The sequence below is a fragment of the Micropterus dolomieu genome, linkage group LG13, assembly GCF_021292245.1.
Source record: "Micropterus dolomieu isolate WLL.071019.BEF.003 ecotype Adirondacks linkage group LG13, ASM2129224v1, whole genome shotgun sequence".
Classification (NCBI taxonomy): Eukaryota; Metazoa; Chordata; class Actinopteri; order Centrarchiformes; family Centrarchidae; genus Micropterus; species Micropterus dolomieu.
This window is the reverse complement of record NC_060162.1, coordinates 20,267,475-20,284,169: the sequence shown is the minus strand read 5'-3', so window position 1 is coordinate 20,284,169 and position 16,695 is coordinate 20,267,475. Positions and strand designations below refer to the sequence as shown.

General features: G+C 39.7%; 2 protein-coding genes across 2 annotated transcripts; both read right to left on the bottom strand.

The window, feature by feature from the left end:
* Positions 1-417: 417 nt before the first annotated feature.
* Positions 418-2,386, bottom strand: ier3ip1 (immediate early response 3 interacting protein 1). The gene is made up of 3 exons (XM_046067680.1): positions 2,222-2,386; positions 1,731-1,832; positions 418-1,234 (listed from the first exon to the last, which is right to left on the bottom strand). Exons 1-3 carry the CDS (start codon positions 2,310-2,312, stop codon positions 1,179-1,181), a joined length of 249 nt encoding a protein of 82 aa, XP_045923636.1. The 5' UTR covers positions 2,313-2,386; the 3' UTR covers positions 418-1,178.
* A 1,169-nt stretch (positions 2,387-3,555) lies between these two features.
* On the bottom strand, positions 3,556-15,117 carry skor2 (SKI family transcriptional corepressor 2). The gene is made up of 10 exons (XM_046067679.1): positions 15,073-15,117; positions 11,208-13,216; positions 10,559-10,622; positions 9,671-9,748; positions 7,189-7,254; positions 6,895-6,993; positions 6,611-6,678; positions 5,448-5,511; positions 4,935-5,026; positions 3,556-4,744 (listed from the first exon to the last, which is right to left on the bottom strand). Exons 2-8 carry the CDS (start codon positions 13,185-13,187, stop codon positions 5,455-5,457), a joined length of 2,412 nt encoding a protein of 803 aa, XP_045923635.1. The 5' UTR covers positions 13,188-13,216; positions 15,073-15,117; the 3' UTR covers positions 3,556-4,744; positions 4,935-5,026; positions 5,448-5,454.
* Between the last annotated feature and the right edge of the window lie 1,578 nt (positions 15,118-16,695).

Genomic DNA, 16,695 nt, shown 5'->3' with positions numbered 1-16,695 from the left:
TAGACTAAACAACAAATCAATTAATCGAGAAAATAATCGACAGATTAATCAACAATGAAAATAAGCAGTAGTTGTAGCCCTAAACCCACAGCTGTAAAATGGACTCCCGTAACAATAAGGCTTTGAAATGTACTATACGTAAACTGACTTCCTTCCAGACTACAGCTGAAACATTTCATAATAAATAATAGCGGGTCTGCTCCAGGTATTACTCCATTGCTGTACTTTGACTTCAAAAATGTGGGTTGTGAAAAATGTAAATTCTGTAGTTATGTGAACTAAATTTAGTGATCTACCTTCAGCTCCGAAGTCAGAAGTGACAGGGATTATATGCTCACTGACTTGAAAACAAACTTTTATCTTTGTTACTTTGTCTTTGTTGTTTTGAAAAAAAGAAGACTAAGACAATAAAAAGAATGTCATTAAAATGACTAATACATTTATTTCAAGACAACAAACCACCTCAACACTGTCACAATGATGCCTGTGACTCTGAGAGGGTATTGATGTGTAAACAGTACAAAGTTACATTTGTTAAGAGTTATGTTTGGCGACATAGCTTACATTTTAATTACACACATTTAACCAAATTCTTCCAGAGGGATAAGTCAAAGAGCATTTTTACACGTCAATAGGAAAAGATAATGAAGAATGACAATCGTGTGGAGCAAAAAAGGTATACCTATAGCCCTGGATACAAATGTAATAACACATAACAAATATTTACATATTTCCCAGCGCTACTGCTATAAGTTTCTCATTTGTGAAAATATGCTAAAACATATGACACAAATCATTGAAACGCATTCCTCTCACTGTGTCCTGAATAACATGTGATGAAAGCGAGGACAGACACCCTCTGCAGCGCAAAAGAAAACGTTTTGTATGACTAGAAAATTGTCCTTTTGCTGTCACACTGGCGAGCAGGTTAGAAAGGCCACAGCAGCCATATTTTCAACCAGGAGATGTATCAATTCTTCTACTCTTTGGATGTGAAGGTCTGCCAGTTGATTTGAATGTTTCTCTATTCCCACACCAGCCCCATGGGAAAACTTTTCCACCCTGCTGATGACTGATAAAGGCAGAAGTCTCTGAATGACAGATATTTCTGTGTGTGTATGTTTGTTCCTTGGCACGTCTGGTCCTCTGGCTTCATTTTGGCTCTCGGTGTACTGCTGTCAACCAAACAGTAACAACAGGACGATGCAGGCCGTATTCACTATTATTAAAGGCACTGTGAACAAAAAAGGAACAAAAAGTAAACAAACTGTAAAATCCTCAGCCCCTCTTTACTTTTTCTGTGACAGAGACTTGTATGTACTGAAGTACTGAAGGTTTTGCTAAGCTTGTGTATTCTATCTGATATATCTGATTAGATATACTTCCAGATTTAAACAATAACTTTGCGGATTTTTTACTGTATTTTATTTATGAAAAAGGTCTAGTGTGGCTGCATTGTGTGCAGACAAAAGTAAACACAGATGCATGTGAGAAGTTTGGTTTGTTTTTTATTAAAAAAGAGTTTTTAAAGAAAAACATTTTACCCCCTGTGAGGTAACGTATTGAAAAAAAGTAGCCTACAGTTTTGGTAAATGTACCAAAAACTCAACCATTCATTGGCATCAGAGTCTGAACATTTCAAAGGATATTCTGCTACTAAATATGAAATTCACTCAACATTTCCTTAGATATTTTTTCTTTCTAGGGACATAAGGAAACTAGTTTCCAACCTCTCATGACAGTCCGTACTGAGCGGATGAGATTGAGAACCTGGGCTTTGACTCCTGGATCATCCCCAAAACCTCCAACTCCTTGGTCAACACCCCAGCCGACTGGAGACAGAGAGGGAAGGAGGTAGAAAATATACGTTGTTTCAAAAATATAAAAAGCAAAAATGATTTGTTAAGAGGATAAAAGAAACCATGACAGTAAGTGTAACGTTATTTATTTATTTAACCCTTTCACATCCAGTTTCCGTTAAGTAGCTTTCTGATTGGAAAACTGATTACTTATTCCAAACTGAACATTTCTCTCTAATGAAGGAACCAGAATTTTCTCCCTAAAATTCTCAACATGAGAGTCAGTGTCGCACAGGCAGCTAATACTGGTGCAGTAACGTTACACACCTAGCTAGCTGCATTAGCTTGATATAACGTTACACCGTTGTTTCGATAAAATGCCTGATGATGTACGTTGAAAAAAAATATGGCAGAAGACTTACTTTTGCTGAGAAACCTCTCCTCGTGCAACACAGCGATGGCATTAGTGCACAGAATAGCGGTCTGAATGAGAGAGTACAGTGTAAACGCCATGCTGGCAACTTCTTCTCCTCCTCCTCCTCCTTCGTCCACCGGAGAGGCAGATGCCGTAAACAGGCAGCTGAGGTCGTGCAGCAGAAGAAAAGGATGTCCCTACGTTTGTTTGCTTCAAAGCGCTCTCTGGAGCGCTTATTTTAAGTTACTTATATAAAAAACAGAGTTTATTATTTCCTAAAAAGAGAAAGGAAAGTTTAATTTAGAAAAATTTAAAATAAGATAATAAAAAAGCACAAATGTATTTCAATTTAGGAAAAACATTTTCCTTTTTTTCTCTTTGGGAACTTTGATAAAGCCATAATCACAATAATTATGTTATGGTCATGTCTAATATTTTCATATTCTTATCATTGTCAGCTGACCTGTGCTGCTGTTTGTGAGTCTTTTATTTCATTTGTATGTGCTATATATGTATTTTTACTTAACCAGTTGACACATTTTTTATTTCTTCAGGCTACTTAATTTGGGAGGAGGTCCATCCTATAAGCCTATGACTTATTGAGCTCTACCGTCACGGTTGTTTCCCTTTTGTTAGGCAAATCTGTTTTTATTCCGGTGAAATGAAAAATTTAAATCACTTATTACCAATACTTTTGCACTGTGACATTTCTTCATTGATCTTTCCTTCAGAAGCAACTAAGATGTGTAGCTCACTCAACTCTTGGTTGTAAAGGTAGCTTGTTCACCATCAGTGGTGGGTTTTAGGTACATTTTTCATCTGAGAGACTGAGAGTGTTTGAGTTGCGACTTGGTCTTTAAAATGCTCAAATTGACAAAGTGAGCTGTGTTTTTGTACCTCAGTTCACACAAAGGAGAGCTAAAGGAACCCTATTTTTGTTTCAAGAACATCAAATGATCAAAACTGTAAATTATGCCATACAAACATTGGCTAAGACCAAATCATGAAACCACATTCTCGTTATTGTATAGACTTTTAATTTACACATAAATAGTAGAGAAACTACAAGAACATATTTAAATACATCTGCATTAATGGTTTATAATGATAACATTTCTCTCAGTAAATGACAACTGTGTCCATTCATTCATTTCATTCTATAAACAAGGTGGGCGAGTGTGATACACTTGACTGTACCATCATCATCATCATCATCATCATCATCATCATCATGTCTCGTTCTTTTTCTTTTAACATTATGATAAATAATACTTTCACAATCAGGGTCTTAGGCCCTGATATTCAAATAAATAAATAAACAAACAAACACGTATAGATAGACTGACAGGTTTTCTCACGTGTGACATTTTATACAGTCAGGTGAAATCATTTACAGGTAGATATACAACACTGGCAATCATCAGTCTTTTGCTCCTCGTAGCACAGACTCTCATTAGGAGAACAAACAAGTAGATGGAATTGGCCTTTAAATTTGTATTCACCATCTGATGACACCCCAAACATGTTTAGCTGATGGCGGTAATACTACCTTCAACTCTGGGTGGAATCAGGTGAATTTTGGGTGAAAGGTAAAAAGTACCTTCAGGGTGCCTTTCAGCAAAGCGTTCTTCAGCTGCTCAATATATGCTCAGAAATTAACAGCAGAAATAGTTTCTTAATGATATACTGTAGGTGTGACACAGGATGGTGTTTTCAAGTGCCTTTTCCTCTATAAATAAAAGGTGAAAAAGATTTGATCAGATGCACCAACGTCTGCATTGAACATAACACTGTGTTTTTCTTTTGAACATTCAGAAATCTCTCGCAAATATTACAGGTACAAACTGTGCAGTTTCCATAAAGTGTGATACCACCCTGTATAAATACTGCTCTAATTGCATGATTAGGTTTAAAACCCAAACCACCAATACTTCCTTAATTTTCTCCATTTTATTTTGTTCTTCATCTGGCATATTCAAGTTAGGGACCAAACATGGGTGCATCAAGTCACCGCCAACATCTGACCTCGTGTTCATAATCTGTGTACACAGGGAAGTTTGTTTTGGTCAATAAACACAACTGGACATGATGAGGAGAATGTTGCCAATAAATAAAGGTTGATATGTTTGTTTCTCTTTAGCAACAACAGTAACAGCAACAATCTTAATGTGAAGTCTGTTCTCATCCACAGTTTGGTGTATGTACAGTTGGGCCAGCAGCAGTCCGAGTGATGGACAATAACACCCAGTCTTTCTGTATATATGACTCTCTTCTCTTAATCTCTTCATCTTTTAAGAGCTCGGAAAAGTTCTGAGTTTTCTGACAAAGTCTATAACTGCCTTCCTGGTGGTCTTCAGCAGTCCTAAAATTCACAAAAGACAAGAAAGGTTGCTGCTACTTTGGTCTTGTTGGATAAAGCTTTGAGTCTGACTGCCAGCGCAGCAATGAGAAGAGAGCTGGAGTCCTTCTGTATACCCTGATGTCGTCCAGTTTGTTCCCCAATTCCAGTTCAGTCAGTTTGGAAAATAAACTGGACCCAGGGAAAAGGAAACAGGGATGACACTTTTACCAGCAGGCTACCAGACGGCAGTGCAGTTGGTCCAAATGTGTTCTTACCAGACAGTGTTTAAGTACGAGAAAGAATTGCTGTCCCAGGAAAAGTTATGAAATGTGTATATATATATATATATATATATATATATATATATATATATACACACACTATTTCTTGTGACTGTTTTTTTTCAATCATTCTTGGGACATTCACAGAAATCCAGGCATATTCTTCCTCTAGGGATGGGATTTTCTCGGCCTGTGAAGATAATAAAGACATAAAAACCCAATATTAGCGCCATGATGTGGTTTAGTGTTTTTCATAGACAGATAGGCCTTAATCATTTTAGTACGTCACAATGAGAGACTGGTGTTAGCTGGGCCAGGATAACAAACTGCAAAGCAAGTTAAATGGCAAAAAGCAGTTCACCATTTGCCATTAAATCACCACCAGATAAAACCAGTTTAATCTGCAGATACTGTATGTTTAGCCCTGGTCTGGCTGTAAATAGTCAAAGCTTCCACAAAATGTCCAGTAAAAAAAATATCTATTTAAAGGCAGTTGAACTGGGCTGATTTGTGTTATAAATGATTAAATGTTTACATCCTCATGTGTAAACTACTGATGTTGTCATATTTCTATTCTAGCTGATTAATATAATTGATGAAAAAACAGTCACCTTTTCGCTACTTGTTGAGATGGGAGCTGATTTTTTCTTTTCTGATGATGTTTGCGTAGGGAATCTGAAAAAAACAAAGGTTAGAGACACATGTTAGATTAATCCTGAGCAGAGAGGATTTGGATACATATGTGTATATCTTTATATATGCTGTACAGTACAGTAAATGTTACAGCAATTGTTTATTTTACCTTTTTAGAGTTTTAAAATAATGTTTTATGTGAGGATTGATAATATTATTTTAATAATAATAATAAATGGCTCAAAAACACATTTGGCCTATTTGTGAAACAAGTTCCTGTAAATAATGTTAAAATGCCATTACACTAAAATATGAAATTATAAATTCTGGGCAAGACGTGTAAAATTAGGTGGAGTTCATTTGAATATCTGTGTGAAATGAATGTGTCATTACTCTCAGACAGATCCATCTGCTGGTTCGCGACACATTTGTCAATTTGGAATGTTTTACGCGTGCTTATAAATCAGCTCGAATGCCTGTGCAGTCGTCTGCCTTTGTGGTTACATGAATGCAGCATGCTCTTGCATGTGCTTTGGTGTACGTGCAGGGTTTGCGATCATGTGCATACGAGCGTGTACAGTTGTTGCATGTGTCAGAAAGCAAAGACAAACACCGTCTGTCAGCCTGTCTGCCAGCTGCTCCGGTGATTGATGTTGACGGAAACACTCAGACGGCTGCAGAGGAACTTGTCACCCATGAAAGACAAACTAAATGATTGGCTCTTTCTTTTGATAGACAAATAACCAAGAGCAGAGGTGTCTGGTTAAGTCCTATTGATTTATTTGTTCATTTAATTTCTGTTTAATTTTAGGACGTGGGTCAGGATTTCATATTTATGTCTACAGTCTACTGTAGTTGTAGTGTTAACTGAGTTGTTATTGTCACTTTTCCTCATTCGTTTTTGATTTCTTCTTTTCCTGTTCAAACTATGTAACTATATTTTATTAAAACGTGCTTCATAATTAGTCTTAATTATATTCCTTCTCAAAATCATTACTGTGAATGCATTTTAAAGCGAAAAGTCAGGCTTTTTAAAATTCATGTATCTATAAAAGGATGCTTTATTTGTCATTTAAAGGCGTAGCAATGCTATTTATTTTCCATCAGTGCTCAGCACTGATTGTATCATTAGTAGTCTTACCATCTGTAACTGTTGGACCATCTCTTCTCTGTAGGCGAGCTCTCGTTTCATCTGGTCTTGGAAATTATCTGAAATTAGCGTAAAAATGTATGATTAGCCTGAGAAGTGTTTCATTTGAGTAGCTGATTAAGTACAGTTATAAAAGACAGCTGATGAAAGATGAAGGAGACTTGAACCAACCAAGAGAACAGGGGTAAGAGAAAGGTAAAGGGGGGAAACAGGTACAGAGGAGAAAATGGAAACAAACTTAAGAAAGACAGAGAAGTGAAGAAACAATTACTTACGGAAGACAGGAAATGGCGAGGTGCCCTTCAGAGCATGAAACTCCTGCTCCAGTCTCCTCCTGAAGTCGATCTGCTCTAGCAGAACCTTCTGGAGCTCCTCTGCAGGAAGAGAAGGAAGACATTTGGAAATAAGAGGGAAAGAAAGAGAAGACTGTCTGTTAGAAATGAGTGCAGTACAATATATCTCTCTATCTGTGGTGCTTTGATTCCTCTAGTTATAATAAATTTAGAAGGACTGGGCTAACATGGGAATGTTTACGTACAACTTGTGTCACTCAAATGAACAATCTTTACCTTTTTCCATGTTCTCAACATCCTTCTTTAGGGGCACAGGAGAGGCAGCACCTTGGCTTTGATCACCTGAGAACACATTGAGACTTAAGTTCAGATTTATGTCCCACATATGCCATATTTACTGTCAGACACAGTTACAGTATATCAGTAACATTTGTCACCCAGAGTAGTTGTTATCATAATCATATCTTGTCATGGACTGATTTATTTTTGCATTACTAGTGTGAACCCTTCTCTGTCGCGTCATCTTCTCTGTAGCTGCTCTGTCAGTTTTGGTGGAGCACTGCAATTCACTCTTTGGCCTCTAGGTGTCAGTGTAAGTTTGTGGCAAGAATTTTTGACGCCACTGTGCATGGAGACCTACTGGATCCTCTCCCTGACATGTTCAGTTTCTTCTCGCTGTCATATCGTATTGCTTTCTATTAAGAAAACAAAAGAACACTACCTGTGTCCAGAAACTAGAGTAAATCGATTTTGTAGCTCTTACAACTCTGAAGCGAAGGTCTGCACTGAAAATCAAAAGTTAAAAGCCAATTTTGCTCAAAAAATGTCAAGCTTGCAGGTTACCGTGCTCTCAAACTGTTGCATTTTAATGATAAGAATGTTATTTTTTGACAAGTGAACTGTTTTAACCAATACTGTTAGCTATGAAAACAGCATCGGGATAGAACAACAGAGGAATTCATGTGAAACAGTATTCATGTTGTATTTAATATGTTTGTATATTTTGTCTGAGTACTTTTTAAAGTCTTGTTACTGTTGGGGGGAATCGACTTGTTGCTTTAAGACTTTTAAAACTCACCATCTCGCATCTTCTTTTTTTTTCAACAAAAATCTTCATCATATGTTGTTTTCACATTTACCAGTTTGAAAAGTTTCTATATTGTTCTGTGTGTATGAATGTGTTGCGCTAGCGTCTGAATTGTGACAGTGAGGCATTCTGCGCCTTAAATGAAGCGATCCAGCAAACTCGATATGTATATTCTCCTCCAGTCATTTCATATCCTGGCTCCTCAAGCCTCCCGATGCTTCTCTCTCTCATTTAGAGCAGCGAGAGCTCTCCTCTCCTCCTCTCCTCTCTCTCCTTTCCTCTCCTCTCTCTGTCTCATTTGACAAGCAAATTTGCAGACAGTGCCCGAGGATAACAACCTCGTTTGACAGTCAATTAACCGTGAATAGTCAAAGCCAAGGCGGTTTGCATTACATAAATGGAAAATTAGATTATTTTTTCTCCCTAGAAACAGAGGGAGAGTTTAAAGACAGTGGAGGGGGGGTGGTGGGACTCGGAGGAATCAGGCCTTCTAATCACGTAGAGCTTCCCAACGCCCAGGGAGACGTTTGGCAATCAGGGGAAAGGTGGTCTCATTTAATTTGTTTCGTGTAATTTTTCGAAATACATTATACATTATGCGCAGGGATCATTACGGTGTGTGTGTGTAGGGGTTGAGGGAGCGGGGGGGTAGATATAAATGTTGGCACAGATGTCATAAAGCACTTTTAATGTCTTCCTGACAGATATAAAAAGGCAATAAGCAGTGATCTTTTTCAAACAGGAAAGGGATTTTTGCGCTGAAGAAGGGAAAAAAAGGCAATTATGTTGGCGGGGGATATGGGCCTAGGATGGAGATTGCCAGCGCGGCTGCTTATCTCTGAGCTGATGTTTTCTTGTTGAACTATAACGGCCCCCCTAAGAGTAACAGCCCTGGCGACAATGCCGCTAAAGAGAGCAGCCGTGGCAGAGCGGCGGCTGAAGCAGCTTTCCACTGCTGTTTCATCTCTCTGTGTATTTATATGAATCCCTTAACTCACCTTCTGAGAGGAGGGGGAGATTAAGCTGGATGAAGTTGGAGACTGAGGAGCTTTAAGTATTCTGAGGTTCATTTATGTGATAAGAAATGCCATTGTAACTTGTGCATGGAAAGCCATATTCTTTTCCAAGTGAGAGTTTTTTAATCAGTATTGTTTGTTTTATGTATGGACATTTTTACATGGTGTGTATATTCATCCACACTGTGTGTGCTAAATTACAACAAAGAAGGCCAACCTTAGCTTCTCATGCCATTATATAATACAAATTTTGTAAAACAAAGTGTTTTTTATTTATTTACCTTCCAATATTGATAATTCTGCACATCCATTATATTCCTGCTCTGTAAATAAATTATTAGAGGTTGTAGTTCTAATTTGCCAACTTGCTTTTACAGTCAAAAGCTATCAAAAGTATTAATTGTGTTTGATGTTTGATCATGATTCAGTGAAGTTCATAAAGACCTCAGCATTGCTTTGCGATGTGAGCTTCAACTTACACAAGAGTATAACCAAATGCAGAAATCAAATTAACCTTGCCATCCTAATAATTATCCACTTGGGTGTGCCTAACATGCCATTTTAAAATGTTTCTGTCTTGTTTTCATTGACTACGTTAACCATTTGCAGCTGCTACGCAACCACTTAGAAAAAAAACACAAGTGAGTATTTGTACCTGAGCTTTCCCTCCAGTAGTCGGGCGCTGACGTCTCACTCTCTGGTACAAAGAAACTATTCTGCTCTTTGTTTTCATCTGAGAGAAAATGAGACAGAGAGACAGACAGGAAGAGAGTTTCAGTAAGGCCCATTGGTTGAGCTGGTTATCCGGACACATGGAGATAACTAAGTGTGCGCAAGGTGTGTGTCCTTTGTGTGCGTATGCGTCTGTGTGCCATGTGGCCACATGTGTCTATGTGTGTGTTTGAGAGCGCACCGCCGCAAAATGCACACAAGACATTTTCTTCAGTGAAAGGGTCAGAGTGGGAGATGAGAGGAGCAAATGAAACGTCACAGGAATATGAGCCTCGCAGGGACACAGAGACGCTATAAAACCACTCACTCAGACACTAAATGAAACAAAGATGCTATAATACAACTGGCTCAGACGTCTGATGAAATAGATAGTGTGTAACAGTTTGCTGGAATTGGTTGTGTAATGCCATTTGATGAAACAGTGTAAAAACCTGTTCAAACATTTGATGAAACCAAGACAAACCAACTGCAGGGTGAATCATGTAGTGTCAAGCAACTCAAGCAAATAGTAGAGAAAGCAAAGTGATTTTTGTAGATTATATTTGAAAGAGAAACTGTATTTTGCAAATGCTTAATAGTGTATGATGTATTTGTAATGGTTTAGATAACAGAATTTTACAGTTTAAATGGGTGAATTGCAGTGATATTTTATTACACTTTTGAAGCCAGCAACAGTTTCATGTAAAACAATGTTTTTGAAGAATTATTTGATCTTTTCTCTAGTGTGTAATCTACCGTGATATGCAATTTTTTTTTTACCTGTGCATCAGAAGATATAAAAACAACAAAAGATTATAATGTCTCTGCTCACCAGAAATGCTGGCGTTGTCTTTGGTTGCGTATGCAGGTAGTCCTTCGTCTCTATTTTTGTGAACCTGGAAACAGCATTTGGTGGGTTAGAATGTCATATACCTGATATTCATTGTATAGTTCAATAACAACAAAGGATACATAGGTCCTGTAAGGAGTATTGGCTGTATTATTTGGTTTTCTGAAGTGACGTTTATTTTTCTATATCAATTTGCTTTTATTTTAAGTACCTGCTGTATTTACTTATTTATCTGGGAAATCTAATGGCCAATAGTAACATTCATTTGTAATGAGTATGTGCAGTATGTTACTTGTTAATGGATGATTTAACTTGTTCTGGTTTAAAATTCTCCGCATATCTCCCTCCTTCTCCTCCTCCTCCCTCTCTCGGAGGCCAGGTTAATGTGGGAGTCAACAGGTTAAAGAATAGAGTTGCCCTAACAGGCTGGGGTGACAGAGGGAGAACAAACACATTGTGGCCATTAAACAATCCACACCTGGGCCTATTAGTCAGGATCAGAAAGGGGTGACTGTTTCATTTTCTACAGGGAGAAACCAGCTTATCAATCTGCTTATGCAGATCACATCATCGCCTGACTGCAGCACCATTTAAATAATAATTAGCTAAAGTGGCCTGGGGGGATATTTACGTTTTTGTAAGCTGGGTCTCGGTGAGGCGTGGTGGATATAGAGAGAGGCAGGCTGGCGTGAGGGGAGGCAGGCAGGCTGGGGGACTCCTGCTGGATGGGGTCCGAGGAGGAGGGAGAGGAGGTTCTGGGATATCCTGTTCCACTCCCTCTCTCCTTACCCCGCTCCTCTCCAGATGTGTCGCTCAGTGCAGGGAGGTACAGGTTGGTCTGAGTCTGTAGCGGCCTGTTAGTGAAGCTCCCATCCTCTTCTTCGTCTTCCTGCTTCGATGACTCCACATCCACCTCCCCCTCCTCCTCACTCTCCGCTCCCTCCGCCTCTCCGTCGCCTCCACTTTCACTTCCATAACTACAGCTGCTGCTGGGCGATAGCCGCTGGTGGCGATCTGACCCGGCAACCCCAAACTCCTCGTCTGTTGCCCCAGTGACTCCTCCACCATTGCTGTGGAGCTTGGCGAGGCTCTCGGCATCCTTAATGACAGGGCGGAAGGCTGAGCCATAGCTCGGCTTCCTGTTTTGGAGGGTTGAGGTGTCCAGGAGTTTGAGCCAGCCCTCTGACGTCACAGGGCGAAGGTCTGGGGTTACTGTTGTGCACTCTGGTTCAAACAGCCCGGTTCTGGTTGTGGTCGTCCCACTGCCGGGGGCCATGGTTACGCTGACACTATTACCATTGCCAGCTACAGCTCCAGGTTCGCTGGGGTCTGAGAGATCCAGAAAGGCCTGCCTGAGAGAAGGGTTGTCTGCCAGGGAGGAGAGGGCGCTGGGCTGAGGCTGGAGGTAGGTGGGCACAGGAATTCCTCCTGCTGCTCTTGGTGGCCAAAACATGCAGAAAGGAGGATAAAAAGTGTCTTTGCGGCCAGGCCATAAAAGACCTGACAGCCCTGCTCCTTTCTGCCCACCGGAAACATCACTATCGTCTTTTTTCTGCTGGCAGAGCCCGAATGCAGGGAAGGGGTAAGGTGAGGGGAAGAGCGACGTGGGAGGAAACTTCTGCAGCATGCCGAAGCCTTTGCTTGGGACAGGGATGACAGGGTAGCTACGTGGTGTTTTGCGGGGTGACAGGCTGCCTCCATCAAGATCATCCTCGTCTTCATAGCGAGCTCTTTTCTGACCACCCAGGTCAGGTCCCATCATGTGAGGCACCACCGAACCTGGGAGATTCTTCATAGGACCCATGGAGGGACACTGGGCTGAAGAGGGCAGCGCTCGCTTCCGGCTCCCTCCGTTGAACATAGCTTTGACGTCTTCCCATGCATAAATTAACTCATCAGGTGGGTGTTTGTCACTGAGTTTGAGGTGTCGTCGCCAGGAGTTAAAGTTGGCAGCATCGGGCTGGGTGTACTTGGCGTCAGGTGTTCGGTGGGAATGGAAAATGAACTTATTTGGGGAGAAGTACATGTTGCAAAAGGAGCACTTGATGCATTTGGCCCTGGAGCTGTTGTAGCGTGCTGGGATGAAGTTACCACGGCAGCCCCAGGCGCACTCGTGTGACACATCGAAGGCAAAGTTGTCGGGCAGTTTCGGAGGTGCGTTCTCTCCCAGGAAGGACTTGCAGAGGCGCTCAGCTTCACGCTTAGTGATCATGCCACAGCGGCGGGATGAGATGGGCATGGCACCAGCCCGACGAAGAATCTCCAACTGAACTGGAGTGCACTGGACACAGGTGATGCCCAGCGCCACACGACGATTATGGATCTCATTATAACTGTAGTTTTTGAGGAGTGTGTTGGAAATCTGCGCTAGGCAAAGTCTCTCGATATTATCAATGACCAGCGATACAATTGGAACGCCGTACAGGATGACCTGGCCGACCTGGTTGGGCTTGAGGGGTGAGGAGGAAGAGGACGGAGAAGGAGAGGATAAGGATGAGGATGAGGAGTGGAGATGGGTGGGTCTGGGTGGAGTTAGCGGTTCCTGCTGATAGGAGCCTGTTGAGCTCGTCATTATGATGTCATTAGATGTCGATAGATGGCTCTTGTCCATACTTGGAGGAAAACTGTTTGTAGAATGACCTGCGTGAAAAGAAAGCAAGAAAGATCCAAATGTATTGACTTTTAATCATATGAAATAGCTAGATAATGACTTATAATATAATATACATTAATTCTACCACATAAGTATGCCCAGAAATACTTTGATGATGTGTGGAATTTGTAAATAAAGGACAAAAGATTACTGTCTTTGAAATATTTTATTCTTTTTAAATAAAATGCATTTAAATTAAATGCATCTTTTGGACAAGCACCAATTGTTTTAATTGTCTATGTTTAAGGAACAAACTAAATTTAGAAATACTTTAAAGTTTAAAAATATACATTTGCTGTCATTTGAACAACTCTTACAAAATTATTCAGGGCAAAGACAAGTTGTACATTAAATTAAGGTAGTGAGTTATCATTGCTCTGTGATACAGGGTTTGTTGACAGCTAATACAAAAACAACAGTTTATTGCATAAAAAAATTAGGAACTTCAGTCAGTTAATTTATTTCCCCCAAAAATGTAGCCTCTGTTGCACTTTATAGCTCTTAGCTCACACAAAGAGTGTGTTTCCCTGCCTGTGTTCTCAACAGCAGTTGCTCAGTGAAGAAACTATAATGAGAATAATAACCAATGAAACCACAATATTATCCAGATTTACCTCTAAACATATATGCACAAATTAAAGGTTTAAATTCTGTGTTTTTTTCATATAAAAATATTTTCTTATGTCTAGAAAATGTGTCACCTAAAAAGTCAATCCTGGTCTAGTCTAAGATAAATGTAAACACACACACAGACAGTTTATTATGTTAAACTGTATTATCAACCTATATTGTCAACCTCATTGTCCTATAAAAAAGAAAATTGTCTGTCTTCCTATTTATTTGGATATATTTTTTACAAACATGATCAAGAAAATTTACAGTGAAGAGATGTTTAGCTGGAAATATTCATGTAGTGGGTAACAGCAAAACTTACTGGTTTTAAATGTACAGTACAAAGGACATATTTTTAATTTATAGTAAAGGTCTGTTTGGTACTAGTGAATGCGCTATATTACTTAGAAATAGCCTTTAATATTTCATAAAGATGACAACTTAAACAACATGTTTGTGCATCACATGTGTGATATGTTTTAAGAACAAAAAACACATAAACAACCACTGACAAAAGAGAAACATTGCTTTTAGTTTAAAAAAAAAAATTTTTTAGTAAATGTCTATTTTAACACATGCATTTCTAATATTACAATTTACACATTAAATTGAAGAAAATTTGTTTTATATAAGTATTATTAACAAAATAGAACACGGAATTACATGGTGTTTATTTTAAACAGACAGGTGTCATTTTTAATTTGAACAATTTATTACAGCGCAGTATGGTGGAACTGCAGGGCCGACCAACAAACTCTGTTTGGCAGATACGCAAGAGCCAATTAACCAATAAAACTCAAGTTCACAGTTTGCCTTGAAATTACACAATATATGGTACTATTTGCATTTTTTTAAAATTCATTTCAGTCCAAGTTTAATTTCCTGCTAAAGTTACAGTATAGGCAGGCCTAACCAGCGGCATGTCAGAACAGGCATCATGTTTAACTTATCCGTGGGACAATATTAAAAGTTCAATAAAAGGTACGCACAGATATGTTTTTATCTAGTAACAAAAAACGCAACAACAACAATAATAGGCCTAATAATAACAATAATAAACGCCAAAAGTAATTCTAAATGATGCTTTTGTAACTGAATGTGAGCTATTCAGACACACATCTTGTTAAGCATTGCCTTCTTTAAATCATGTTTGTCACACAGTTTTCGTTTAAGGTAGGCTACATTTTTTTTTACCAACATTTTAGACAACTTTAGCAGACCGAGCCCTTACCTCTGACTCCCGAGAATAATCCCAAAACGGCCACAGCCTCAAACAAAATATCCTCTTCACGACAGAAATCGATTTATCCTACACAGCTCTAAAAAACTCATTTTTATCAAGTAAACTAAACGATTTCACGGAGTTATATCCGGGAAACACATGGAATTGGTATCAGCTTTTTTCTCCAACTGTCAAGTGAGCTGCTCGTGAGATGTGAGTAAACTGCGACGCTCGCGCCGGCTTTATTCGCTTCTCAGACACACCACGCGCAGTCCTAATCCGTCTCGCTCTTTCTCTCTCTCTCTCTCTCTCTCTCTCTCTCTCTCTCTCTCTCTCTCTCTCTCTCGACCACGCACCTGCCTCGGGTTTGATTGGCGTGCAGCGCGAGCTCAGCCCACCATCCAGGACACACACCTTCACAGGCTACACACTTTAGCCTAGTCCTCTCCTTCACGCGCTGTTCTGTTCTGCCCCATCCAATTTAACAGCCAAAACGGCGCCTTGCTAACTGTCACTCAAATGCTGGAAAACTCAAACGGACCGAGGGACGCACGAGGAGTAGGCTAGGCTACACATTACCAATGCAGCAGACCCTGCCCAGAATTTAAGATTAGCATACTTTTAGCTACTTTACTCACTTTATTAGTGATTTTATGAATATTAATTCTAAATTGATTTGACACTGCATGCTGCTTTCTACCAGTAGCCTACAAGCTGTCGCCATCAGAGGGGTGTCTGCTGGTAGACTGCACATGCTTGGGGGGGGGGTTATTTCATAGTTTTGGGAAACCCGCGAATAAACAACAAAGGAATGTGACTTTTAATACACAACCCTTGAGTTTCAAATTAATTACCAACAAATTGATGTGAAAAGCAACTACTGGGAGAAAAAGAGAGCTTGGCATCGGAAATGTGGCTTTTAAAAACAGACAAGATGTGGAATAAAACATTAGCCTAACCATAGGGCCCGAAGAAAGAAAAAGTAAAGGCTGAGACAGCAGAAAGACAGGCAGGCAGTCTGGGGATCAGGCTAATGTCTGTCAGTTCAGCTGATTCCCACATTCAAGGCTGAGAAGCCTTTTTAGAAACATGACACTCCCTGCTTGTGCAGGTTTCTCCCAGGAGATAAAAGGCAGCAGGAAGCATACTGTAGGTACATCCTCAATGGAGGGTCAGAGGAGCTCCCAAGTAGTGCACAATGCTATAAAAGGCAGTGACAATTCACATGAAGCGGGCCCTCAAAAACTGCATTGTTCATTTAACAAAATGGGGGGTCCAAATCAGGATTCACTCTGGATGCCCGGAAATTCCTAACTACACCCCGGCTCCAAGCTCTCAAACTAGGCATGTTCCTGCTGCTCAATTACTTCTTCCACTAAAAATATGCAGGCAAATTACAGATATAAAGGCGCAGACCTAAATATGAAGTCTATAACCCAGATATTAGCTGCCTCTGCAGTCATTATCAAATGTCTGAAGGATGCAAGAAAGGATCTCATTTAACTCTGCATGGATATACAGTCATGTGGTGTCCCACATAGGCAACTGACTGTCCTTGTTAATTAAAACAACTTAATGAAGTTGTTTTTCAGGACAAATTCTTCTGTGGCCTATGCGTAAAAAAAAATACAA

What these genes read in the sequence shown, in the direction of transcription:
- ier3ip1 (XM_046067680.1), bottom strand. Translation starts at nt 2,312, where the DNA reads ATGGCGTTTACACTGTACTCTCTCATTCAGACCGCTATTCTGTGCACT. An exon ending in GGAGAGGTTTCTCAGCAAAA is followed by an intron (nt 1,833 to 2,221) that starts GTAAGTCTTCTG and finishes CTCTGTCTCCAG; the next exon opens with TCGGCTGGGGTGTTGACCAA. An exon ending in AGTACGGACTGTCATGAGAG is followed by an intron (nt 1,235 to 1,730) that starts GTTGGAAACTAG and finishes TTTTGTTCACAG; the next exon opens with TGCCTTTAATAATAGTGAAT.
- skor2 (XM_046067679.1), bottom strand. Translation starts at nt 13,187, where the DNA reads ATGGACAAGAGCCATCTATCGACATCTAATGACATCATAATGACGAGC. An exon ending in GAGACCCAGCTTACAAAAAC is followed by an intron (nt 10,623 to 11,207) that starts GTAAATATCCCC and finishes TGCTGTTTCCAG; the next exon opens with GTTCACAAAAATAGAGACGA. An exon ending in CTCGCCATTTCCTGTCTTCC is followed by an intron (nt 6,679 to 6,894) that starts GTAAGTAATTGT and finishes CGCTAATTTCAG; the next exon opens with ATAATTTCCAAGACCAGATG.